This window comes from Falco cherrug, chromosome 12 (genome assembly GCF_023634085.1).
Source record: "Falco cherrug isolate bFalChe1 chromosome 12, bFalChe1.pri, whole genome shotgun sequence".
Taxonomy (NCBI): Eukaryota; Metazoa; Chordata; class Aves; order Falconiformes; family Falconidae; genus Falco; species Falco cherrug.
Genome location: NC_073708.1, coordinates 28,686,193 through 28,712,798, shown reverse-complemented (window position 1 = coordinate 28,712,798; position 26,606 = coordinate 28,686,193). Strand labels below are relative to the sequence as shown.

General features: G+C 40.2%; 1 protein-coding gene across 3 annotated transcripts in view; it reads left to right on the top strand.

Moving 5' to 3' along the window:
• SLC1A7 (solute carrier family 1 member 7) overlaps positions 1 to 26,606 on the top strand; it is a 54,603-nt gene that overhangs the window by 22,354 nt on the left and 5,643 nt on the right. For all 3 annotated transcript variants that reach the window (XM_027806977.2, XM_027806976.2, XM_005440368.3), the window contains exons 4-9: positions 5,743 to 5,785; positions 6,684 to 6,903; positions 10,761 to 10,860; positions 12,408 to 12,641; positions 21,222 to 21,416; positions 24,551 to 24,685. In XM_027806977.2, the coding sequence (XP_027662778.1) occupies positions 5,743 to 5,785; positions 6,684 to 6,903; positions 10,761 to 10,860; positions 12,408 to 12,641; positions 21,222 to 21,416; positions 24,551 to 24,685 (927 nt within the window). The remainder of the gene's footprint in view (positions 1 to 5,742; positions 5,786 to 6,683; positions 6,904 to 10,760; positions 10,861 to 12,407; positions 12,642 to 21,221; positions 21,417 to 24,550; positions 24,686 to 26,606) is intronic.

Genomic DNA, 26,606 nt, shown 5'->3' with positions numbered 1-26,606 from the left:
TCATTCCTGTGCACAGCCGTAAAACCTGGAAACTTTAAAGTTGTCATGTCAAGCTACTCAGACTCCATTTTTACTCTCTTTGTATCCCTGATGTATAGAGTGACAGGGTAAGATCTCACACACTGAAGTATTAGAATACTGTCAAATAACCAGTCTTAAAGCAATGTTCTTGCAGGCTCAGCTATGCTAGTTCAGATTTGAGAGCAGAGTGTCCAAAGGTGTTTTATGCCGAGCGTAAATATAGGCCAATAAAATATTACAAGGACGCGTATGTAGCAAAACCCCAGTCTGTCTGGTGGCTGTAATTCCACAGCATGGGGGACTGCAGCCAAAGGCTGTCTGGTGTGGCAGGGATTAGGTACTGATAACATCAAAGTCTGAGAACAAAACCAGATTGCTGCTGCAGAGCAGAGTGCCCCAGAGGGAATGGGTGTTCTGAGTCAAGGCAACAGCATCTGCCATACCTGTGGCTGCTCTTATGCTAGAGCAGCTGGCCTAATTTCTTAATAAAAAGATCTGCAAAAGCTGAATGCTTTGAGTTAACAGATGTTGTAGTCAGGACTCTGAATGACTATTTCAGATATTCAGTAGTATAACTGCAACCAGAGTCTGGCGTATTATTTCTAATAGAAGTCACCCAGGAGCCATCAAACTGGCTACCCCAGTAGCTGTAGGCTAATATTCTGTGGACAATTCAGCTAACAGCATGAGTAGTAAAGCAGTTTAACAGTGTTGATATTCCTATCACTACTGTAGTTCTCGGAGTCAGAAACCTTCCAAAGGGAGCAAGAGGGCTCCCATGTCCTGTGGGCAGGGCAGTGCCAAGGCACAGCCTGAGCTGAAAAACGGCTTCCTAACACAATTCAGCTTCCTAAAGCCGCAGAAATCTGGGGGAGCAAAACTGAGCAAATAGTGGTAATTGGTAGGTTAATTGCTGGGAGACAATAGAGAAGGAAAGATGACCTCCTACTTTCAGCAGTGATAAGGTGCTAAGTAGTCCTGTGTGTAATGGGAAGCTGCACCCTCACTGCTCCTTAGACCAGGTGCTGTCTATACTTAATACAAGTTGTCAGGATTTTCATCAAATTCCATGGCTACCAAACCACAGAACACACGTTGCCTTAGTTATATATACACACTTCTAACTCAATACATCCTTACATCTGAATCCTCTTATACCACACAGAATTAAGGAAGCACTCCAAAATTTGCTAGTGGAAAGAACCATCACAGCAGGATGTAATCAGACAAGGTGTTTAGCAGGTCACTTGTGCATAGATGCTGCTGTCACAGCAAATGCAGGCCAGGTGTGCTGTGCCAGCTGTTGTTCAATAGCTCACAATCTGTAGAAGGTTCACTGCGCTGATATTGAATTTTCATGCACATTCACTCTTTTAGCTGGTGTGGAATGCCTCTGTTCTGTCTGGCAGAATTCCTGAAGCAGAAGATGCTCTGGGAAATGTCCTTCCACAGGGCAGGCAGTATCTAGCTCTGAATTTTTTATGTAACCAGAAACTCTGTGTCTCAGTTTCTGTTTTACACTCATATCTTTGTCTTAGACCTAAGTTTATCTATGTTCCACACCAGCCTCACTCACTGTTATTCTCTATATTTAATTTCCTATTACTATGTAAAATTATTTCTGCTAGGAATGCTGAATTCTACCACTATTATTTTGTGTCTTGTATCTTGTAAGCAGTCTGAAAGTAATGCTGGAAATTGAGAAGCATTTTACCTGCTTAGCTTTCTTAATTGAATAAACACAACAGCATTTATAGATGGTGACAGCAATGATTAGCTCAGCTTGCAATATTGCCTGTCAGTATATTTAATTCAAAATATGTCAGTGATAAACACTGTGCTGTTCTGAGTGGAGGAGCAGCCTCACTTTATGATCCTGACACCAGATCCATGTGAGTAGATCTTTCATCTTGTCCGGAATTGCAGTAAAGCTAGTAGAGATCTGCAGGGGCCAATGTGATTGCAGGCTGAATGCCTGGAAAATAGGTGGGCAGAGGCTGACAGGCTGCAACACCCTGCCATTAATTTTGTAATGTGTTTGAGCAAATGCAACTGTCTGGATTTTGTGCTAGACAGAAGCTCCTACCCCAGCAAGCATTCCCCAGTGCTCAGGTTTGGTGGGCCAGAGACCCACAGGAAGGCTGCCCCAAGGTAGCCAGGCTGGCTGGTAGTTGTGAGGATCCTGCCAGACCTCCTTATCCCAGTTCCATGATAATAAGTCAAATCCTCCAAAACCAGTCTCATTTCAGTCTCTTCTGAAACATTCCCAGGAGATCCCTGCCAAACAGCCAGCTCATGGCTGGAAATATCAATGTACAGCAAAACATACCCCTAAAGCAAGAATTTATCAAGTGTTTCTGAAGAGGCTTGACTGAACCAACAAAAACTCCCAGTCATCTCCTAGATCTAGGTGACAGTTCGATACTTTCTTTCCATTGTTTGGTTTTAGTCCATTAGAGTTCTTATCCTCCAATTGCTCTCTTGAATGTTTTTAATTAACAAAACAAAATTTTGGCTAATACTGGATTTTTTCAATCCAAGTAAACCAGCTTAAAATAAAAAATAAGCTGAAGCTCTGGCAAACATATTCAGGTCAGCCCTTCACTAGCTAAACTGTGTAGCTTTGGTAAGGCTAGTCTCAAAGGCTGGATCACAGTGCATAATATATTAAAAAATACTGGGAGAATTCCAGCATCCAGTATTAAGTGGATAGTTGTAATTCCTGCAGGATAAAGAATGATAAAGAAACAAAATGCTTTAATCCTCCAAACGTTAGACAAATTTGTCTAACATTTAATCTAGCTACTAACCATATGATATTTCCTTTCTCAAGCAGTCTTAATTGTTCTTAATTCTACTAATTAGGACTATAAAACTAAAGGAGCAAGTGGAAATCATCAGCAATTCAATTCATATTTCTTTGTAAAGCAGTGGCTCATACGTGACATGCATATTCAGAGCTGTGCAGAAATCCTCAGTGTGCATGTATGCTTTCAGAATATTTCACATTCACACAGCAGGTCAGAGCACAATCACCACACACGCACTCCTGTAGCGCCTTTCATCTGATTATCTCAAATCACAAAACAAAGGTGATTTAGTATTAATGAAGCCTTTAACAATCTGGAAGCAGAATTCTCTTATGAGGCATATTAAGGCAGTAACCATCTTTACACTCCAGTGCTTCCCCCTCCTATAAACATCCTCTCCATCTTCCCAGGTCCAGCTCCATCCAGCTGTTCATCAGTTAGTCCCCTGTGTCAGCCAAGCCCCTGGGGCTCAGGCAGAAGGTTGTGTCTGCATCTGATAGGAAAGTGATACACAGCTGGCTGTTGTCTGTCTTGCTTTGGCTGCAGATTCAACATTTGAACCAGAGAATGATCAGCTTTATGGATGACTTGCAGATATAACCTGATGCTTTGCTCTGTTACCAGGGTGAAAGCTCTGTTGATGGATGTGCAGCACTCCGACATACAGCACTACTTGAGTGTAGTGAGTGTTCATCACTAACCACATCACTATACTGTGTCTTAAGTGTTTTAAGCTACATCACTCCAATTAAATGAAAGTGTGTACAAAGGCATTGCATTAATTTAACTAAACCTTCTTAACATGATAATTTCCTTATGCGGAAAGATGGACTAGATGACCTTTAAACCTCCCTTCCAACCCAAACAATTATATGATTCCATATGTCCAAAGCTGCTGTCCTCTGCTATCACATCCCCATAGCATACAGCTATCATCATAGCCAGGACTTTTAAACAGCGTTGGTAAAATGGAAGGAGATGTTGCAGTGTACAGCTGGTGTATGCTGTTATCCCTCAGAAATGCCATGTAGCGGATCAGGCTGCAAGGGGCAGGTAATCTGAACTGTCTCACCGGTACTGACGTGAGGAAAGGCCAGGACAGGTAAAGAAGAATAACGAAAGTGCTGTGCATCAGCCTTATATCTTGCCTGGTAGTAACTTCTCTGTGTAACACTAGTTTGCCCTAAAGCAACAGCCTTATCAAAATGACATATGATGCCTTTTTATGTGATTTTTCTGCTTTCACACAGCAGGCCAAGAAAACTGTCTCATTTGCAGTCTTCTGTTTCAATCATTAGACAGCACTACTACCCTTTAATTAAAATTCTTCTCCCTCTGCTTTACCCTGAAAAGGATAATTAATTATCTCTTTGTAGCAAGTGTTCTCAGTGCCTGATGCTACTGAAACAGAATCTGCCTCATAATTTTAAGTGCAACCATAATGTCACATTATTATCACTTAAAATAGCAATAAAATTGTTTTTTCTAAGCCAGTGCTGCTCAGCATGCTCTTGCTGAAACTCCATTAGCAGCAAGTATATGCTGCTGCTGCAAAGAGGAAAGTGGTCTGGAAAATGTCATGGTTCAGCATGCTTTAACTGTATACATATATATATATATAGCAATTCTCTTTGGAATGAGAATGGGCTTTTCACTTATACTTGACTGGTGTACTGTCTTGGGGCTTGGGCAGGACTTTGAATAAAAAGTCTTTTGGTTGGAGAATTCAGGATTTTCTCCTTGCATAAATAAATGTATATTAAAGCATACAACTGGGTCATAGACTGTCACTGTCTTCTGCGCTGAGGTTCAGAAGCTTTGGGCTGAAAATAAAATAGTTCTGAAAATGATCCTATTAGAATCATCACACAAATCTTGATTTCCAAATGCTGCACAGAAATATATGACTTTTTAGCTTTTATGCTCAATTATACTATGATTCCTCTTTGAAGCCTGTAGAGGGTGTGCTCTCCATTTCAAATTAGGATTGAATGTCTTTCTGCAAAGTAGTAATCTAGCTCAAACTGAAGTTATAAATTAGCTCCAGATATTATTGGGTGAAGTGTTATGGACTGAGATACAAAGAAAGTCAGAAAAGATTACAAAGTCCCTTTGGGAATTAAAAATCTATTGGTCTCACTGCAGATCTCAAAGCGTGCGGTCATTGTCTTCTTCTGTAGTGCAGCTGTGAGCAAAGATGAAATTGTTGGCCTCACTTCAGGCTCTTGTTCTGAAGCCTCAGAACCATATTAAAATACAATTTAGCAGAGATTGTACAGCTCTAATCTCAATTCTTTTAATCAGGAATGAGATCCTCTTCTTGAAAAGCAAACTGTTCTTGACCAAACCACTGCAAAGTCTACATCACTTACGATTTTAGTGATGAAAGTGTATCAGGAGGTACTACAGTTTGTGAATTATCTCACAGGAGTACTTAGAAGACCCAAAGTAGGTTACAGTACCCAGGAGTATCAGGAATACATCCCTGAACCCTGACTCTGTCTTGAACAGCTCATTATCTAAGCAGAGAAGACAAAATAGGGAATAAAGAAATATTATTCTCCCCAGTCAGCAGATGGGGAAGGAAATTATAGCAATTATGTTGCCCCAGTTACAATATGGAGACAGTGGAAGAGCCAGAAACTGAAACTAGAGCTCCTGGGTCTTACTCCAGGTATTTAGAAGCAAGTCCCAAAACGTTAATTCTGAGGAACTGTCTCTCTGTGGAGCCTTGCTCAGTCAGGTACAGCTGTACGGCATGAGTGGGAGAGAGTAGCATTCTGCACTCATCCAGCCCTTGCTCTCTAGGAGGGCGAGTAACTGATTTATCATGGGAGACCCATGGGAGACACAGTGAACAGAAGTTGTTTTCAGTTCCATAGAAATTATTCTTCTATTTGTTCATTTTTAGGAACATGTTTCCAGCCAATCTTGTTGAGGCCACATTCAAGCAGGTAAGTGGCTATATTCCTTTTACCACTGATGAAAGAGGTGAGCCAGCATCATATAAAACATGAATCTTTGTAAAACAGAATCCAGATACAGACATTGTGTATTACTCCAGATACTGTTAGTACCTTCAGCATTTAGGAATTAATGAGTCCCTTCCCATTAGCCTCAGCAGCCTCGGTATCTGAATGCAAAACAAGCAAGCATAAAATGACAGTGTGACTAGAGAGTACACATGCACACCTGTGTCAGCTCCACCTCCACCCAAGGCCAGGTCTTTGAGGACCCTGAGAAAGGTGCTGTAGAGAAGTATAACAATTTGTGCTGTTCAGCTAGAGCATGGTTTCTCTTAATACAGGACTGCAGCCACAGGGTAGCTGGAATCTCTAAGAATACACAGTAACACCGCGCAAAGGAAGAACAGAATATACTGTGTCGAATTAAAGAAAGAAAATAATGTATTTGGGAGGAATCTAATTACTCAGCTTGGAATTTGGCCAGAAAACTTCATCTAAAAGTTCTGAGTGAGCAAGAGGCATGGCTATATTTATTTTACCTGAGGGAGTATCTTATGGGAACATTACCTCTGACGAGACAGAGAAGGGCGCTCAACCTCTAGGGAGTCATTTCCAATTATGTCTTTATAGAAAAGTAGCTCTATCAGGAGATGATGTGTTTGCTGCACAAGGGTCTGATTATATGAACCTCTAATTTTGTTATGCTTTTCCAAAAATTCAACTGTTTTAATGTATTTTAGCAGCATAGGGACAGGAGCTGTCATTCTTCTTTTCATGCTTATCCTTTTAACATGCAGCCTTGTTGAAACAGAGCACTTAGGAGGTCTCATTAAACTATTAATTCCTGCTGGGATATTATAATGAAGACTATTTTGTTTTCTTTCAGTATCGCACTAAGAGTATTCCCATCATTAAATCTAACAAAGCATCTTCTGAAAGCACCACTCGTCGCATTATAATATATGGAATCCAGGACGAGAATGGATCCAATGTCCAGAATTTTGCTTTGGATATCACTCCCCCTCCTGAAGTGATTTACAAATCAGAACCAGGCACTAGTGACGGCATGAATGTGCTAGGGATTGTGATATTCTCTGCCACAATGGGTAGGTTTCAGACATGTTTGATTTGTAATAATCCAAGTATCCATTTAAGAGAAGAATATAGGGGTTGGGTTGTTTGGGTTCTTGACTCACCTTTTTTAACTGCTTCTGTCTAAACTTTGTGGTGAAAGAGGCAAGACTTACAGAGCCGTTCTCCCATTCTTTCTAAGATAAACCTTCAAAATCCTTGATGACTTTTGTTCCATGCAGTTCTGTTTTCTGTGTATGCACTTATGTTATTTTTGTTTAAAATTTTTCAGGATTACTTTGAGCTTTAATTTGTGAACTGCTTTTTTCCAGACTGTAAGAAACACTAAGACAGCGTGCTTAGAGGAGGTAGAAATTACTATACCAGGTCAGACCCATGGCCCTTCTGCCAATATTATGTTTTGCTCTCTGGACAGTTGCAAAAATCCCAGACAAAGTTTCAAGGAATTCTGAAATAAACAAGTCCGTAGCAAATTTTCTTTCCAAAGCGCAAGAAGTTAGTACACTTTCAAGGTCCAGAGCTCCAGGTGTTGTATTACAGGAGTAAAGAACTTCCCACACTGCTCTTGGTTCAAGGGGCATCAGGCTGAGACACCCCCTGCTCTCATGGCTGGATGTTTCACCCCTGCAGCTGGCAGTCCAAACACAACCTGCTCCCAGACCAACTCCTTGGCTGAAGTTCCATTCACCAGGCAGAAAACTACTTCAACCCTGGAACCTGCCCTGTCTGTTGTTCTTACTCATTCTTAGTCACATTTTTACCACATGATTAGTATAGAATATAACTGTCACTGTAAGAACCCAACTCGGATAACGAGCCTCAGTGGTATCTTGAATAAATGAGCTACAAAGGTGTATAGTTTTATCAGTTTTAAATCTGTGGATCTTCTTTTTGATTGAAACTTCTTGATTTATTTTTGCCATCCTGCAATCCTGATACTTATATATTATCTAGTACCTTATCGTAGTGGTTTCTAAAAGTTTCTATCTGGCTAATTTATTCAGTTTAACTTGCTGGAGGAACTAATTGGTGCCATGTGTCTTATATTATGTTAGTGGATTTGGAAGAAGGATTTGAACAAACATGCCTTAGTTAATCATAAAGTTCTGATGATTTAAAAAAAACCCGCTGATCAGATTTTACTTATCTAGATTTATTCTTGGAAGTTAGTCTGGTCAACAGAGATAGTTCTGTAAACCATCTTTGCATTTACTATATTATGGTTCATACCAGCACAAGGGGTCAAAAATCAAGCCTGGAATTAACAGATTTGTCTCCCTCAGTTTCTCCAGTGGGTGGTATTCCATATGCAACACTGCTGGAAACTGTCTGTCCCCCAGTTTGTAGTATTTTATTGTCAATTCCCAAACTACAATGTCACAGCAAACACTATTCCAGTCAAAAAGTATTGGATATGAATTAGTTAATTAAATGTGCTTATTAGGGTCAAGGGCAACTTTATGCTTCTGAGAACAGATCATTTATTGTCTTCCCGGAACTGAATGTGTTACTTTCAGCATGCCCCTAAGTCTTGCTGGCCTGGGGCTCAAGAGACGAAAGCTGAGAGATGGTTTCTTCCTGGCCGATGTACAGAGAATGTAACCACCGGTACTGCCATGTACAGCATAGTCCCGGCTGCTGGGTCACCTGTGACTGTACCAGCCACGAACAAACCTGGAACACTAAATGCTCAAAAATTGTCATCTACCAGTGACTATTTCAGACTGTCATTTTGAATGAAGGATGCAGCCAAGCGTTTGTCACTGTCTTCATCTTTCTGCATCACCACCCCAAAACGGAGGCAAAGAAACAAGAGACATGTGCCTTCAATCTCTGTGAAAGAAGAGCATCCTTCCAAAGCTTTTATTTATTGCAAAAAAAAGTATACAGGCCTTGGTGCTTTGTAATAGTTTTGCTCACCTTTGCTAAGTCTTATTTGCACAAAGGCCTTTTCACACCACCTTGGCATAGAAAACCAGCATTAGGCTGGGTATGAGTTCTATAGCTTTTTTAAGGCCCTTGAAAACATAAGAATAGCATAAAGGGACAAGAGTTTAGACTTGAGCTAACTCTTTTCCTGAAGCAGGAGTTGAATTACTTAGTAATCTCAGTCCAGGAATAAATCCTGTGCCTGAATGACTGGACTTCTTTGCCAGACATGCATTACAATAGGCAACATTTGACGGGCAGAATGTGAGGTCACAACGCATGTAAAGCCTGGATGCTGAGCTCAGCTATGACTGGCTGTACCACCTCTTGTTACACAGTGTGCAGGAATTTCTTTTAGAGATAACGACAGTGGCTAAGCACTGAGACACCTGGTCATTTTTTCTTGGAGGAGCACACATTATTTATTCACTGAAGTGGAACTTGGTACGTCAGGGCTGCAAACAGGAGGCCCCAGTCCTGCCTGCTCCCCAGTCTGTCCCCACCAATAGCCACATGCTTAGGTAGGACAGTGTTTTAAAGAGTAAATGTCATTTATTCCTGTAAAATGAAAAAGAAGGCATTTCTTCTTTTTGGCATTACACAGAATTAGAAGGTAAGACTCTTGTAAAACTGCCACCAACCAGGCTACAAGAGCTGAACTATATTTAATGTCCTATTACCAAAGATGAGCAACATGCTTATGAAAGTGTTGTTTTCTGACCTAAAAGTTAGAGCTTAGATGAATATTAACAGGCTTACAAACTCACATCTTGAATGCACTGTTATTGTGAAATCCCTGGATAAGACAGCTGACAGCCTCCCTCCCTGCCTCAGGAGGGGATTGCCCTGGAAGCGGTGCTGCCTGAAACGTGGCTCACAAGCGCAGATGTGGGCTCCAAGGGACGGAGCACAGACTTCTGTTCCAAGGAAGGACACTGCATATGCAGAGCAAGTGGCAGCATGCACCCCACTTGTAGCCCCCTGTTTCCCATGAAACTCCCTTCAAAGGCAGTCTCACTTGGTGCAGCTAATTTTTGAAATGCTTCCTTAAGCAACTAATTTGGTTATTTATAATCCTTTCAGGGAGGGATGGCAGAAAATTAACAATATAGGAAAATTACATCTATTTATATGCATTATTGGAAACTAACACCGCCTGGAGAACATATGGCTAGATGACACATCCTAGAGCTGTATTTCTTTCCTTTCTGAGCACTGGATGCACATAAATGGGTTTTCTTTGCTTTCTTCTTTGCTGGTTAGTCTGTATAGCAATTTGGCTTTTCTTCCCATGAATTTCCATTTCCTTACAAAGTTTTCAAAGCCTGACTGATTACGAGGGTTGGTTGTTATTATGTAGACAGGTAACTACTGAAAATAAGATGAAGGCTCCCTTACTAACTCCCCGTTACCAGAACAAACCTCAAATACTGGCTTTGCCCCAGGAGCATCTCATGGGTGCTGCCCAGTTGTAGGCCACGCACAGCAGTAAGGCAGACTGCAGGCAAAGACAGCTTCCTTTGCTAGAAAAATGTTCTTCAGTTTGTCTTCCATGGATCCCTCAGAGCAGGTAAAACCTTCTCAGGGCTTTATGAAAGATAGTTAAGGAAACAGGCTTGCTACCAGGGGCACTAGATCTACAGCACCAAAGTTTGTACCTCCATAGGGGAACTGCCAGGGAACTGCAAATGAAAAATGACCCAGCTAGGGGAGAAAGCCCTGTATGGAGATAAAGCGCAAGGCTGTGGCCTCGCTCCCCCACGCTCTTCTGTTTCTGTAAAGTGAGATTTTCAGATAACCATGTTTCTTTATACAGCACAAAGATCTATATTCTTCCAGTCATCTCCCACTTAGTTCACTTTGAAATACAGCAGGGAGGGAAAGCACTGGGGCTTTGCATGGAGGCACCTGAGAAACTGAACCTGAATGCCTTTGTTTGCAGGTATAATGTTGGGAAGAATGGGGAACAGTGGCGTTCCTTTGGTCAGCTTTTGCCAGTGTTTAAATGAATCTGTCATGAAGATAGTGGCAGTTGCAGTTTGGTAAGTAACCGTTTCAGTAAGATTTATTTTTTTTTAAAGAGCAATTTCAACAGAAGAAGGTGCACAGAAATCTCATAAACTTATTTCCAGGGAAAGAAATGAGGGTGAATGATCCTTAGCTTTGCAGGGCCTCAGCATACATACACACACATCCTGTCCCTGGCTTGTACTGTCATTTCGACAGAGGCACCCTATATATTACTCCCAAATAACAAAACATGGTATACCTGGGTGTGTGTGTGCTTTATGCACTAGGGGTACTGCCAGCCCTTGGGTATGCCAAGAGGGATTGTAATACATCCAGCCCACACAAGGGAGAAGCGTGATGAGAGGCTCAGACTGGTCCTTCCATCCCTTACAGCACTGCTCCACTAGAAATATCAGTCTGTCTTCGGCTTGCTCGGGAGAGGGGTGGGCTCTGGTGCTGATGTGACTGTACTGTCATTAGCCTGGTTGCTGCTAGCTTGGCTATCTCTGCACTGAACGGTACAGTGGAGATGATATACCCAGAGTGGTTGGCACTCAAGATGTCTCCAGTCAGCAGAATAGCCAGTCTTCAATGAACTGTCCTAGGTCACGTAACTTAGGAAAAGCCTTCAGAGAAACCCTGAATTACACTGAAAGCCAGCTAGACCTGCCAACTCACCTGCCCCAAAGATCAGAGGAACAGTAAGGGACTGCCAACAGTAAGAACAGTCAGCTTAGCATCCTCCCCACCCTTCAGAAGGTCTCCTAATGTGGCTCAGCCTGACAGCGGGGGAATCCTACTACCAGCAGTCAGCCTCTGTTTCTGGCTACCTGGTGGGTCAGGGAATGATCACTTGGTTAGATGGGTCCAAGGGGGTAGTAATTTCTGGAAGGATGAGGGGGAAGTGGCAAGTCTCTGAAGATGGCAGAGCTGGAAGTAGAAGATAGCTGGATGCCCCCAGGTTTTGCTTTTTTTCTTTTTAATCTTGAGCTTTTTGGCACCCATGGCTTTGTGTCTATCCATGTGCAGAAGCACAACAGTTTTGATAAAGCACCTATCCCACATCCAGTCCAGAGGGTGTTCAGAAACTATCTGCCCTGAATTAAACTCCGAGGCAGTCCAAGAGCATGTCTAGTGCATGTCGGTGTTTCTCCCATGTCTTCCAAAGGCAACATAAACATTTACTTAACAGCTTCCAACTAAAATCCATGAACACGAGCACAAATGCATGAGCACAGTTTAGGACTCATTCCCCCTCTCCCTGGTAACTAACCTGCTTTAAGCTAAAAAGTCAGAGCTACCTTCTGAACCAAAACACAAAATTTCAAGTAATTCCTGACTAGCAACATATCCTCAGCTGTGCTGAGGAGTACCCCACATAAAAGATTGTTTAACCTGGTGCTTCAGGCACACTCCTCGAGTGTGAGAGGGGCTGAGTCTGGTAAAAAAAACGGAATCCAGCTGTGCCACTTCCAGGCAGGCTGCTGCTACTGCACTGCTACTGGAAGGATTTTCCCAGCTTGTACTGTTTGATAGAAGTGAGCTTCTCCTAATAATGTTTGTCTTTCTTTTTGCTTAGGTATTTTCCATTTGGAATTGTGTTCCTAATTGCTGGTAAAATCTTAGAAATGGATGACCCTTCAGCCATTGGGAAGAAACTGGGTTTCTATGCCATTACGGTGGTTTGTGGCCTGGTGGTGCATGGGCTGTTCATTCTGCCAATGATGTACTTCTTTATCACCAAGAAGAATCCCATTGTCTTCATCAGAGGGATTCTCCAAGCCTTGCTCATTGCTCTGGCCACATCCTCCAGGTATTATACTGTTTCTAGACAGATGCAATAAAATACTTGCTAGCTGCTTACTACAGCTTTCTTTTGGGAAAGGCACACTATAGCTGTACTGGAGCAGATATATTTGTCGCTGAACAATGGCCTGTGTACAATTCACTGGTATAATTTTAAAAGATGTGACTCTCAACATTTGGAAGTTATGTGGGAGCCATTTGACAATAATGTTTGTCACATTGTTTTTCCTCAGTTTAAAAAAATATTGGACAAAACCGTTTTTTCTTAAAGGACTAGAAAATAAATAAGGATATTTTTTCATAAAACACACATTGTGCTTCTACAAAGTTAATATATATAAGGGACACACAGTTTGTCCAGACTTCAGTTTTTGGTATTAGTGGAGAACCTCCTAGTTCAGTCATATGGAAACATTTTACCCTTTCTACTCATCTTAGTCTTTGTGTTTTAGTACATGAAGAAAAGCCTGTGGTTGCAAGCTATTGTCCAGGACTGGGAAAGTATTTAGTTGTTCTGCTCAAGAAATAATATTTTTTGCATCCTTTTTAGGGAGGATGTACAATGAGTTTTAACCGTAGCTGAACAAAGGTACAGTGAAAATGGGAAACAGCTTGTGAACTGGTTATGAAAATGACTCCCAACATGGATAAACTGGTGCATGAGAAGTGCTTGAAAGGGCTGGAATTGACTTGCATGGAGTGGAGCCAAGAATGACAAAATATCATTTTCATGTAGCTGTTATCATGAAAATACAGTTTCATGGCATCTGTGGCTGGAGGCTTATTACTCTGAAGTAACAAGAGCAGCTATACCTACCGCTTTTTATGCAGTAACAAAAGCCACAGTACAAGCGGAAAATGCCAGGTAAATAGGTCTCTTTAGCACATCTTACATATTTGTAATTTCTACTGTCAGCTGTAAAGGAGGAGGGCTAAAGAAAGGAGAAGATGCCTTTCTTTTATCTCATTTTTGCTTTTGGATTTTTGAAGTTATTATTGTTATTTTACAGGAAGAGTGGAAAATACTAAATTCTTATCCAGATTTGGAAATGATGACTGCTAGTGATAAACACCTACCTTCATCTATCTAATTTAGACTTCAAATTAGTAATTAGTACAAAATCAATGATAAATTGGGAACATCTATTTATAAAGAAACATAATGAAAAATTAAAAGGCTTTATTAACGCCAAAATACTTATTCTAATTAACAATAATGACTGAGAAGTACTTCATCTAGTTATACTTAAATACTGATTACTTCTACCTGACAAAAATTCCTATAGGAAGCTGAGCTCTGATGACTAATATCCTTTCAGGCAATACTATTGTACCAGCTTCTTAGCCCTTGTGCTAGTAATCTTACTTGTCTTTATGATTTCCCAAGTTCCTTGAGGAAGAATTCACTTAATCTCTCCTACGGTGGAGTGATCCACTTAGAAACAAAGTGCATTTGTAACTGGTGGGATTATAGAAGGAAAAGGCAGGAATGACATAGACAGAAAAAGTTCTCAGAAAACAGTCAATAATGATTTAAATAACTTCTTTTTCACAGTCTAATAAGGGCCATTATATAATCAGCACATATAGCTTTGCACAGGGCATCATCACTGATAAATAATGATGTGAGTTTTGCAGAAATCTGGAACTCTCCTGCAAATTATCTAAGTAAATAAATATATGGACAAGTAACAGTGTAACTTCCCTGAACTCAGATTAGCTGATGTCACTAATTTTTGTATAATCTTTTGAAAAACTTATTTTTGTTACAGAACATTTCTTTGCGATGTGATAATTACTGTCAATGCTAAAAGAGAAATAATCTCTATTTTACTGAAGGGACAATGAAAAAGAGAAAACTTAAGTTGTACTAGACCCATGCCAGACTTGGGAAAAGGACTTTAGGTCCTTTTAAATTCTTTTAAATTTAAATCCTTTTAAATTTACCAGCAATTTTAAATTTTTTAAAAATATAAAAAATTTTAGACTTTTATCCGTGGCCCGTTGGCCTGATTAGGCTCTTTATAGTTCTAGCGAGGTCTGACAAAGTAATTTGGGACAGGAAGGTCAAGCGCAGATGGCTGTTTCTCTCACGACTATATGTACAGTGGGTAGGCCAGGAGTAAGCAGAGCAGAAGAAATGTATAGGAATTAAAAGGAGAGTTAGGAATGATTATTTCAGTACAGTTGGAAGGTATTGGCTTCCCCCTATGTTCCATTTTACAAGGTGTTTTCATGTATAACAGTTTGCTCCAAAATGACCTATAAAGAGCAACATGCTGTGAAATACAAAATCAAGAAAAAATTATGTGCTAAACTCTAATTAGGCTTAAATAATTAACGCAAGCTTTTTTTTATTAGAACATAAAAAGTTTGTAGCTTGAGATGTCGTCACATCCCCAGATTCAAGTAAGATGCTAATTCTGCACACAAAGGTGTTAGTGTTGGAAAAGGTTCATCAGGTTCACATTGACACACTTGACTATCTGCCCTGCTTCTCTAAGAATTCCGTTTCTGAAGAACTCTATTGCTGATAACTCAGGTTTTTTAATCTATGCCATTCCATTCATTCTCTTTTTCTAGAAGAAGAGAATTTTTCTTAAAATGCCTATGGTTCATCTTGGAACTCAGCTCCTCATCAGGAAAGTTGGGTTTCTAGGAAACAGCCCCAAAAGCCAGTGTGGTAAGGAGAGCTAGGCAGGCATCATGCATAGCTATAAAGCAAAAATCGCAACCTACAGAACTGATGAGAGGTATCTCTCTCTGCCGAGTCTCTTCAAGGTAAACCAATCCTTACTTGAGATTTTCATCATCCCCATTTCCTTACGCCAAGCTGATGTGAGAGAGCCCACTGACATTGGGGAATACATGGGGAATTCCGCTTTCCCTTAAACCTGTGCTGACATTGACTCTCCTGTGCTCCAGCTCCCAGGAGAGAGCCCCTCTCCCAGGGATACTGACTCCTTTGAGGTTGTGCCTTCTTCCCTTCCACTGTGCAAGGAATAATTACATATTTACAGGCCCAGAGAAGGTGTAGTTTGGGAACAGAGCTCTGGCATCAGCTGGCAGCTCAGCCTGTCAAGAATTACCAGCAGGACTTGCTACCAGATTTAGCCTCTTTATTGTCAGAAGCTAATGTACCACCAAAGTTAAGGTGAGTCCTGAGGAAAGGCTCTGAACTTACCGATTTGGGGACTGGGCATGTTTGATGGGTGTAGCTCTGTTTTCCCCTTCTTAACAGTGTATTTTGCAAATCCAACACAGGCCCAACATGGTTTTTCATGTTTTTTCTGCTAAAACAGCAGTGCCTTGTCTACAGATATCTGAACTTTTCACCTTTGTTACACTGAAAGGAATGGATACTGCACATAACTGAGCTGTTGCCAAAAGAACATGCACAAATAATTGGGGCTGGACAGGCGAGCTGCTTCTCCTGACAGTCAACACATCTGTATTTGGTTAAATAAAACTTGCCACAGGGGCATTATATAACACTCATAATGCGGGTATTGGATTTTCAGATTATCTTAGAGCAGAACAAAGAGTTGGTTTTAAGTGTACTGATGTGTTTCTTGGAGATTTTTCTGTGTCAGTTCATGTCTACATCTAAAGACAGAAAGAAAACCACAGATCAGTGTTCTGATATTCATTCCAGCTAGTCTGCACCTGTGGAAAGCTTTCTTTTTAAGCTAGAAGTCAAACTGTAAGAATCAAAAACAATACCATGTACAAAACCAAAGAATGTAACACAAGGGAACCTGAAAACCACTAAACAGCTGTCTCATGGCAATGAATTTGTTGAATCTGAACAGTATTTCAACCCATTTCCCCTCTAGTGAAAGGTTCTCACCCCCTTCTCAGACCCCTTCTATTTCTCCAGAAACTGCAATCACAGCAATATTTCAGTTTACACAGACATTACTGGAGAGGCAGGGACAGAGAAGAAAATCTCTTGCTCCTTTGGTGGATCATTTAGGACACAATGAACTCAATCCCTACAACTAGCACCAAGTCCCTGCACCAGTCACCTGGCCGGCCAGCCCCTGAAGCGAGGCCCTTGGCCCCAGTATAGGCTGGCTTTGGCAGCAGGCATCCGTAGCAATGTACGCAGCTCCTCTTTACATCAAAGGTGTGTAGGACACGTGCTGTCATTGCTCACCTTGCCCTGCTTTGTTCTGTTTAGACCACGTAGCTGTGGATTTCTGACTTGCTGCTTTCTTCCCCCCACATCGCCCCTGATCTTAGCTTTCTTCATTCCAATGGCAAGAGGGATTTTTATTTTTTAGGTCATCTTTCCATATCGTTAATGAATTAAAGCAGCATCTTCTCAGCGGTACAACCCATGAAAAGAAGCAATTTTCATCTTCTCTGAAGTGAAATGATAAAACATGAGTTTTTCAAATGTTTTGCTGCTTATGAAACACTAAGATCTTGGCTATTGCACAGTGTAAATTAAAGGCAGATTTAGCAAAAGGGAGATGAGATCAGTTTGTTGATTTTTTTGAGCAAATATCAAAATGCATTTGAATGATAAGATAAACAGAGTAGGCTGAACAGCTGTTCTTCCACGGTGACTAGCCGTCTTTGTGGTTCACACTAGTAAGAGCCTGGCCTGATCCAGCATTAGCTTATGCTCAGTCTCTGCAGCTGCGGCAGTTTATCCCAAAATTGAGATAAGACTTTAAAAATGTATTTTTAATTGTTAGTGTTAGTGCTGGGAGAATATACCTCGCATCTTAGCTGAAAGCTTTAGGACAGTTTTTAAAAGACTTAGCAGATTAAGATCAGTGCTTTAGAGTATTTTTTTCCTTCTATTAAATGTTACATGTCAGGCTTTCATGTTACTGCTCCACTGTTTAACACTAGATAAAGCAGCTTTCAAGAAAACAAATTTCACCTAATTTAACTGGAAAGGCAAATTAAAGTATATATTTGAGAATGTTTTTTCTTCAGCCACTGAAATTATATATTATATAATTATATATAATTAAAAAATGACAGTAGGAAAGTATTTGTTTTTTTTTTATTGCCAGCTGTGGGTCACCAAGAGCCAAAGCCTTAAACAAGACACATATTTTCTGGTATGTGCCATATGATACATTACGAGTAAAAAAGAACCATCATTGAACAAGACAATGTTTCCTAGGATACTTCACATAACTTTTGTCACATATATTCAGGAAGAGTTCATTCAGGTTGAAAAAGGTGTTGAAAAGGGTAATCAGGGATGTAAAGTAGCAATCTTGTAAAAGAAGACTTTTTTAAAAAGTCTGATTGGGTCAATCCAGGCTGAGAGGGGACAAAACTGTTTTCTAACAACACGTTGTAACAGCTGGACTGATTTGTGCAAGGAGAAAAGGATAAAGCACACTAAAGCAAATTTAGTGGAAATTGACAAGCGTACATCTAGATCATAAATTAAATTTCTCATCTGAACAGGAAGTCCTGGAAAATCTTTCAATAGGAATAGTTGGGACAGACAGCCTACTAGCTCTAAGATGTGATGTCATAAATTTGAGTGAGACTGTATGTAGTAGTTGCATGTGCTAGGACTGGAAATTGCTTCCTTTTCAAATCGTGCACAGGGTTTTTCATTGCCATTGCACTAATATTCTACCTATTTTCTTTTTTATTATAATATTCAATAAACAACAAAACCAACATCTAGTTATGTGGCCTAGAAATTTGACTTCTAACAGCATGAAATTAAAATGAAAGAAACACCTGCATCTGTAAAATAATGCAGAAGTCTAAAAATTTAATTCTTGCAAAAGCAGTGTCACATATTCTGTTTACAACAGTAGAAATACATCCAGATTTTGCTGGTTGTGTCATTGGTGTTGTGGGATTGTTTTACACACTCGGTCACATCTCAACCAAATCAGAAGATGTCAGTCAGTTAAAGTTTGCACATTTCACAGCTCAGGTCTCTGCCCTCAGAACAGGAAGACATTTAGGTTTAAAATTCTGATATGTCAAAGTGTGGACAAGGTGGAAAGGCCTTGTAAGATTACTTTTTTCTCTTCCTTTTCCCACAAAGAAATTAGGGTTTCGTTAAAGAAAAGCCAAATGGCCGAGGAAAGGCTGTCTTTAAAAACAGGTAACCCTCCACAACTGAAGCAGCGGCAGGGAAGGGAGATAATGAGTAAGTTTAGTAGTTGCTTCTTAGCCATGTCTATAGTTAAGAACATCTAGAAGTGCTACTGTGGTAGTCTGCTCCTAGTTGCAGCTACACCAGGGGTTTCAGTTCTACATTATCTGTGAGCCCCAGCCTCATCCTTTTATTTTATGAACTTTTTATGGTAAACAAGATGTAGAGAATTTCAGTTATTCACAGATGAAGGTGTGAAAAATTATAAATATGCTCAAGACAGAAATTACATCTAATGTGTAGTTTATGGGATTATGGTTTGCTGTGTGTTTTTTTCAGAAGTAAATGTTGATTAAATATTAGGACTGCTGGAATGAAAAAGTTTAATATACTCCAGTTACCAGAGGTAATCAGGTTTCTATTGCTTCCTTGCCCTTTAAGTTTATTGGCATAATTAGAGAATTACTTTTGTCCAAATTTTCATGGCAGTGACTGCCAATCTGTAGTAAATCCTTCACCAATCAGATTTTATAAGGTTATAGAAAACAGTGATATCATAATGAAAGCATAGACTTGTCTTTTTTGTTTTGTGTTTCTATTGCAGGAAACTGCTTTTCCTTTCCAAACACTGTTACTTTCCTCAAAGAACAGCTTGCACAAATACAAAATGATAACCCCTGTTCATGGAAACATTTTGCTAATGCATTCCTGCAAACTTGTGGTCATGATTTCAGAGTTTTAGGAATCTGTGCTTTTGTAGTGTCCCCGCCCATGGCAGGGGGTTTGGAACTAGATGATCTTTAAGGTCCCTTCCAACCCAAACCATTCTATGATTCTATGATTCTATGATTTGTATTGACTGAGAAAGAATTTGTAGGTCAAATGTGTTATCTTCAGCTAAGAACAGATGATGGTAACTATAAGATTTATATCAGAGCCACATTGCTAATGTGAAGCTCACAACACACAGTGACTTAGCAATCTGAACTGCCCCAACTAACAGAAAGATGCCTATATTTCATGACTTGGGGTGTGTAGATCACATAAGAAGAGAACATTAAAGACTTTAGTATAATAATACCAATATTTCCCCTGTAACCATTTATCTCTTTAAAGAGGTAACTTTGGAATAATTTTGAAGGAATTTGCTATTTTACATCTATTAGTCTCAGGAATCAAGCAGTATATTAAAATTAGTATCATAACAAGGCAAATATTTTGAAATTTATATATTTTCTTCAGTGGTCATACTTATTTTCCATACAAACTGATGTACCATAAAAAATAACCCCTTGCTCGCTTGAATGCAAGGTCACATTAGTGAATGTGATAGCATATGGTGAAATGCAGAATGTTACAAAAAGGCTGATCAAATATAAACATGTTTAGGTGTGTTGCTATTTAAAAATGCATGCATCTTATCAAACCCAAGGAAATTTATGACCAGATAATATTTAATGAATTGTCTCAGTTAATGAAAACAAAAGTAAGATTTGGAAGACCTTAAGCTCATTTTAAAATTAATACCTGTCAAACAGTCCTATACCATTCCATTCCATTCCACACACATATGTACTTATATCTCATTTACATATGTACACATTATTATATGACCTGCAGTGATGTGATTGTTACAGGCCACACAAGGGGCACGGGCAGATCTGTCCCAGACAGTGTATTTGTGAATACAGGGGCTTGGTCTGTAGCTTTTATTTTCAGGTGTGCTGTTGATAAGATCCTTGCCTAACCCCTTGCAGAAATAAATTGATGACATATGAGGTAGGATGTTACTGCATTAACGCTTTCGGTGGCAAAAAGAGCAGTTTCTTGGTCAGAGCTCTTGCCCACTGGGTTGTTTTAGAGTTTAACCCAAGCAGCATTCCAGTCTCTTGTAAACTCTCACTGGCACTGTAATTCATTCCTTAAACTGGTCATCTGATTACTGTCAATATGTAGTGAGAAGGGGAACAGTCCCTAAGGGCATTTATGCAGCATTCCCTTACAGTGAGTTAAGAGCCTTTCTTGCTTTGTACCTTTCCTTGATTTATGGTTACTCTTGCTGTTTAAAAATGGCTTTCTATTTCAGAAGGCCTGGAAGGAAACTTTTTTAGAAACCATGAGTGCAGAACAGTTTTTAGAGATTTTACTAATGAGCTGCATAGGGTGTTTCACCTGTCTTGCATTAGAGTGTACAATACTGCCTCTGTGGGATTTCTGTCCCTTTTCTTCAGAAACAGGGAAAGAGAGAATAATGTTTTTAATTTTGGGGAAGCAAAATTTACACTAACTCAGAATTTATATATGTAATTGTTTTTATCCTCCCTCAAGCAAAGGAGTGAGTTACACGACGAGTGAGTACATGTGCAGACCAAGGAATGAGAAGCAGTGTTCAGATGGTTAGTGTAAGGTTTATCCTGCCTGGAGAAGGTTTGCTACAATTTGTTACATTCCCCAGAAATAAAAACATTCAATGTGTGCTTCTCTGCTGTTTTGCAGCTCAGCCACACTGCCTATCACTTTTAAGTGCTTGTTGGAGAATAACCATGTGGACAGGAGGATTGCAAGGTTTGTGCTGCCTGTGGGAGCCACCATCAACATGGATGGGACGGCGCTCTACGAGGCGGTGGCTGCCATCTTTATTGCGCAAGTAAACAACTATGAGTTGGACTTTGGGCAGATTATTACTATAAGGTATAAACCTCAAATTCCACATGCTGCGATTTGCTTGTCTTGTTGAGTCTGACATTCTTACAGTTCTTCAGTGTAGCAATGTTCAGAGCAAAACTAATCTTTGCTATTATCAAAGGATGCATCCCTCGTAGGATGGTTATTTTTAGGTAACATGGAGATCAGGGACTGTACAAAGACATGTACTGGTACTGTTCAATAGAAGCATGTGGACACCAGGAAACGTTTCTGTTTGAGAATAACCATCTAATTTTTACTTTCAGGCAACCCATTGATCATTTACTAGGATCTGAACATTTACTGTTATTGGTGTTTGAAACACTATTTTAACTGTCAGAATTGTTTTCAACTTTAAATCTGGCTTGCATCTTTACATGAGAGGAAAAGGGTTAACAAAATTAAAAACTAGAAGTCCTATATCAGATAACAGGGAATAACATGTGTTAGGAAGCTCTTTGTCAAACCTTGGAAGAGCAGAACAGGGAAGGAGGACAGATACTACTGTCAGGGCAAGATTTCATGAAGATGTCATATCAGTCAGATATTTTTAAATGTCTTCTCTGCTGCTTGTAATGCTGAAAACTTCATAAACAACCATGCTCTCAGTGGGTAGAGAGTGCTATAGCTGCATACGCCATCCTTGAAAGGTCTGTAATGGATCCAAAACACTAGAAGATCCAGCTGAACAATTACTGCCAGAATAACTCCAGTGGCTGCCAAAGAATGCCTCAGGGACTGAAACCTGCAGGTTTCCAGCAGGGAAAAAATGATTAGAAAAACATTCCTCATAGTCAGAGCCTTGTGCAACATATTTGAGATCGGCTTACCTACCCACCCAGTGACCTCCTCACTGCCCCGTTTACATTGCTGGGCCTTGCCCATCTTCTGCTGGACTTGAAAAAGCTTCATGACAAGAAGAGGAGAGTCCTGAAACGCACCCCAGATGACAGCTGAGGTTTGCTAATGGGCTTCTGGCAAGATCTGGTTAGACTAGCAGCAGCAGAAATAAATTGTGCCTAGATGAGCTCTTGCTTCAGGCTTTCTCGCTCTCTCTGAAAATTATTGTAATGACCCTGTGCTAAAATTCAGTCTTTTGTGATTTTGAATTTGGAGGTGTTTTTAGCATGTCCCAGAGCATAGGCAGATATTACATACACCTTGAAGTAGAGAATAGTGATTTGAAAAATGGAGGATGATAGTAATGGAAAGAAGGTAAGTTCTAGCTTTCTTTTAGCAAAACTCTATTTTGTCTCTTTATTTTCACTCCCTATATTAAGTGCCAGTACATAAAGACCAGACTAAAGTAAAGACAATAGAAGGAAAATACAAGTGAGGATGGGGAAAACCCAAGAAAGGAAAAGAAATCAAAAGACTCACTCACGAAAGAAGGGGGTAAATAGGAAATGACAGTGGATCAGTACCTTGACTATCTGAAGCCCAATTCTAACTGTATACTATGGGCTAAACGTGCCCCAGACCTTGATACTCTGGGACGTGGAGATTTAAAATTCAAATATTCCTGAATGCCAGGATATTTTTGCCAGAGAGGAAAAAGATGTTAGAAAAATCATCAGTCTACTTTGCTCACAGTTTGTGAAATCCAGCTTGACAGTTTATATTAATGTGATTATGCAAACCTAGATGTAGCAGAAAAAGAGAGTACAGATCCTATTCCCATCAAATGAGCATATTATAGAAAGAAATATCTACATTAAGGTCAAAATGGAATGAAATAGCAGATGAGCTTGCATGTACAATCTTAGAGAAACATCCCTGCTTTTGCTCCCAATTCAGTCGTGAGACTTTGTGGCCTGAACTGACTTAGGAGGTAGAAGCAGCCCTAATTAGCTGGCCAGTTTATAGCACTAACTGGAGAACCTTTTAATGTTTGTTATAGTTATCTCTTATTTGACTACTGAGTTTCTGTCCCCTCTGTTCTATCTATACTCTGCTTATTACAATGCTATTAGGATGCTGTACAAGCTAACTTTTTCAAAATGTAGTTTGTCTTTCTCATTCCCCATCACACCCACATGCAAATGTATTTTTTTTATTGCAGGAAAGGGCTCTAGTTATAAATACTGATGCTGCTCTACTGGTACACTGTACAGCTGTGAGCAAGATACTGGATATCTCTGTGTCTCAGTTTCCATATGGGTGAATACTGTTACCCTCATTTTCCATCATAGGATGTTCATGAGCTGCTTGCCAAAAGCTCTGAAATTCTGGGTTGATGAATGCAGTGGATTATCAGTGTATATACTTTCTGTCATCCTTTTACAATTGTCAACATTTGCTTTTTGTCTTTCTGCTGGATGGCCTAGCTTTTGGAAGTGGCCAGATGGGCGGAAATGAATATATCCAGTCATTTTTGCTCCTGGAAAAAGGAATGAAATCCCTCCCCTAAAAATAGCATTATGAAAAAAATGTTAAGCCTGCCAGGTCCACTCTTGCCCTGGTCTCTCATTCATTTCTGCTTGACTGGCTGAAAAAATGGTGTGAAGGTCAAGTAAAAATGCTTCCCAGAAACTGAAGAGGTACAGTCACATTCACACTTGCTTCAGATTTAGATCCAAGTATGCAAAGCTATGTGCTATGCAAGGACTTCACCCTTGGCCCAGTCTCTTTACCCGTGGTGTGGCCTCTTTGTGATGGATTGACATTAAAGGCCCTAGCTGCAGCCAGCTGCGGATTTGCCTGGCACAGGAACTGCTGGTGATGACTCAGAGATGTCTGCTGGGAGCTCTGCTGCCAAGGGTGAAGCAGCAACGAGGAGTGCTGGCAGATTCATGGCACACAGTGCTGCATCGTGCATGACCCATGAGAAGCTGACAACTCAGAGAAGCCCACAGCCTGGCTGCCCCCCTTTCTCTGCACTTGTGAGATTAAGAGATAACCAAACTGTCCCACCAGTGCCAAGGCTGCAAAGGTAGAGGGTGAGAATTTAGCACTGGGCAGACAGTTTGGCCTGTTCTTGCTCTTTGACTTGGCTTCTGTCTGCAAAACACTGGCACTTCCGTGCGGCAGCTTGTGTAAAAAGGATTATGATTTAGGAAAGCTCCTGTAGAAACATGGTGTAGTTTCATGCAGAGCAACCCAGCACTGGTAAAGCTTATTCCTTTCTTTTTTTGTTAAAGTATCACAGCAACAGCTGCCAGCATAGGTGCTGCAGGTATCCCGCAAGCTGGCCTGGTGACAATGGTCATTGTTCTGACCTCAGTTGGGCTCCCAACGGATGACATCACATTGATTATTGCCGTCGACTGGGCACTGTAAGTAACATCAAGCTTTTGAGGTTTCCTGTGTGGCCACATTGCTAGAAAGGCAATGGTCTCCAGGGGTATAGTAATACAGGTATACATAAAAGGGATGGGAAGTAATTATTTTGCTTGTCATGGTGCTAATGTGGCCCCAGATTAAATACTCTGCCGAAGTGGGCATTATATTGAAAAAAGACAAATGAGAGAGGGTCAAGATGAGACTTGGTGATATGACTACATGGAAAGGCTGAAAAAGGAGTTTGTTTACTCTAAGACCAGAGAAGGCTGCAAGAGGTCACCACAGCAGTTTCTCATACAGATAAGATTGTCCTGAAGAGGACAGTGATCAATAGTTCTTCACATTCATAGGGAGGAAGGATGAAGAAGTAGACCAAAGTAACTACCTTAAGTCAGATCACAGGAAAATTTAAGAATTATTTTTATCTAGAATGATAGTCAGGCAGTGGAAGTGGCTGCACCTAGCTAGGCTGGAGGATGACCTTCATGGGAAGTTTTAAGGTCAGGCCAGACAAATGTCTGTCAGGTGCAGCTCTGGCACCTTGCCTTGGACAAGGCCAAGGCCAGTGTTCCTAGGAAACGTGGTTTGCCTGCACACTGCTTATCAGCCCACCGACACCTCAAGGACACCATCTCAATGTAGTGAAGTGCTCTGCAAAGAAGCATGAGCCAGTGCTAAAGCAAGCAAGTACTGCTGCCCCACAGATAGCACTCTGCCTGAAATAGCCATGACAGTACAGTAATGGTTTGTGCTGTATATATATAGCTGCTACTACTACTGTAACTAGAGCCATGGTATAGTCAACCTCAATGTAATACTTGCAATGCACTGCATTAGAACTAAAAATGTCTTCCTTCTATCATGGATCCTGCTGCAGTTCTGCTCTTCCTGATTTCAGTGCTAAATAGGCAGCAGCAGTTTGTAGCCCCCTGCGCAGTCGTATTTTGCTAGCTCAGCCGTTCTGTGGAGAGGTTACATTGCTGCATCCCTAATCACCAAGGATGTAATAGCAGAGGCAGAGGCTAAAACTTAACACACTCAGAATAAAAGAGATTTGTGTCACCTATGAGAAGAGCCACTTTAAAAATTCATAAGTAGTGGTTTGTTTGAACTCTTTACTTTTGTGTAAATGTCCATCAATCAACCAAACAATTTTGAATAGTCTAGGAAGATGAATTGTAAAATACTGATCCCTAGCTCATTAGCATTTCAATTAACTACATAATTAGTGTATGCATCCACAAGGAAACAGTACAAATTATTTTTTTATCTATATAAAATATATCTCCGTAAGTACAGTGGAGTTTCATTACATCAAGGTTCTGAGTAAAAACGTGTTACAAGTCCATTCTGTTATATATCCTGTTTTATTCAACTTTAGGCCACCGATTTTTTGTACAAAGAACTGGGAGAAGAAATTAGTTCTTTCCTGTTGAGTGCAATAAAATGTTTTTGTTGTTGTTACTATTATTCTTCATGAGTGTTGTGTCATATGCATACTTTAAGACATATTTTATTTTAGGAATATTCTTCTGTGAAGGATAAATAATATCTGCTGTGGACACCTAAACTGGGGAATGGCAGTTCAGAGTTTAATAAAGCCACTTTTCTAATGCTATTCACTGAAGCTCAATAGTTAATGAAGCACAACAAAATCGAAGTATTTTAAGCTGTATTACAAAAGGCTTTTCCCTCTATATTGCTCGGTTTTTGTCCAGCTCTTGCAACATCAACATTTCATTGTTTTTCCAGTAAGTCTTCCAGCGTATATGGGAACTATGCTTCTTTTTGTCTTATAAAACTTTTCAAAACAGCAGACAAAAATTTTTTTCGGGCTATAGTTCCAGACAGTATGAAAAAGTGAGCAAGGAACAGGCCCAATTTTCTGTATTTTGCAGATGACCTTTCATACAA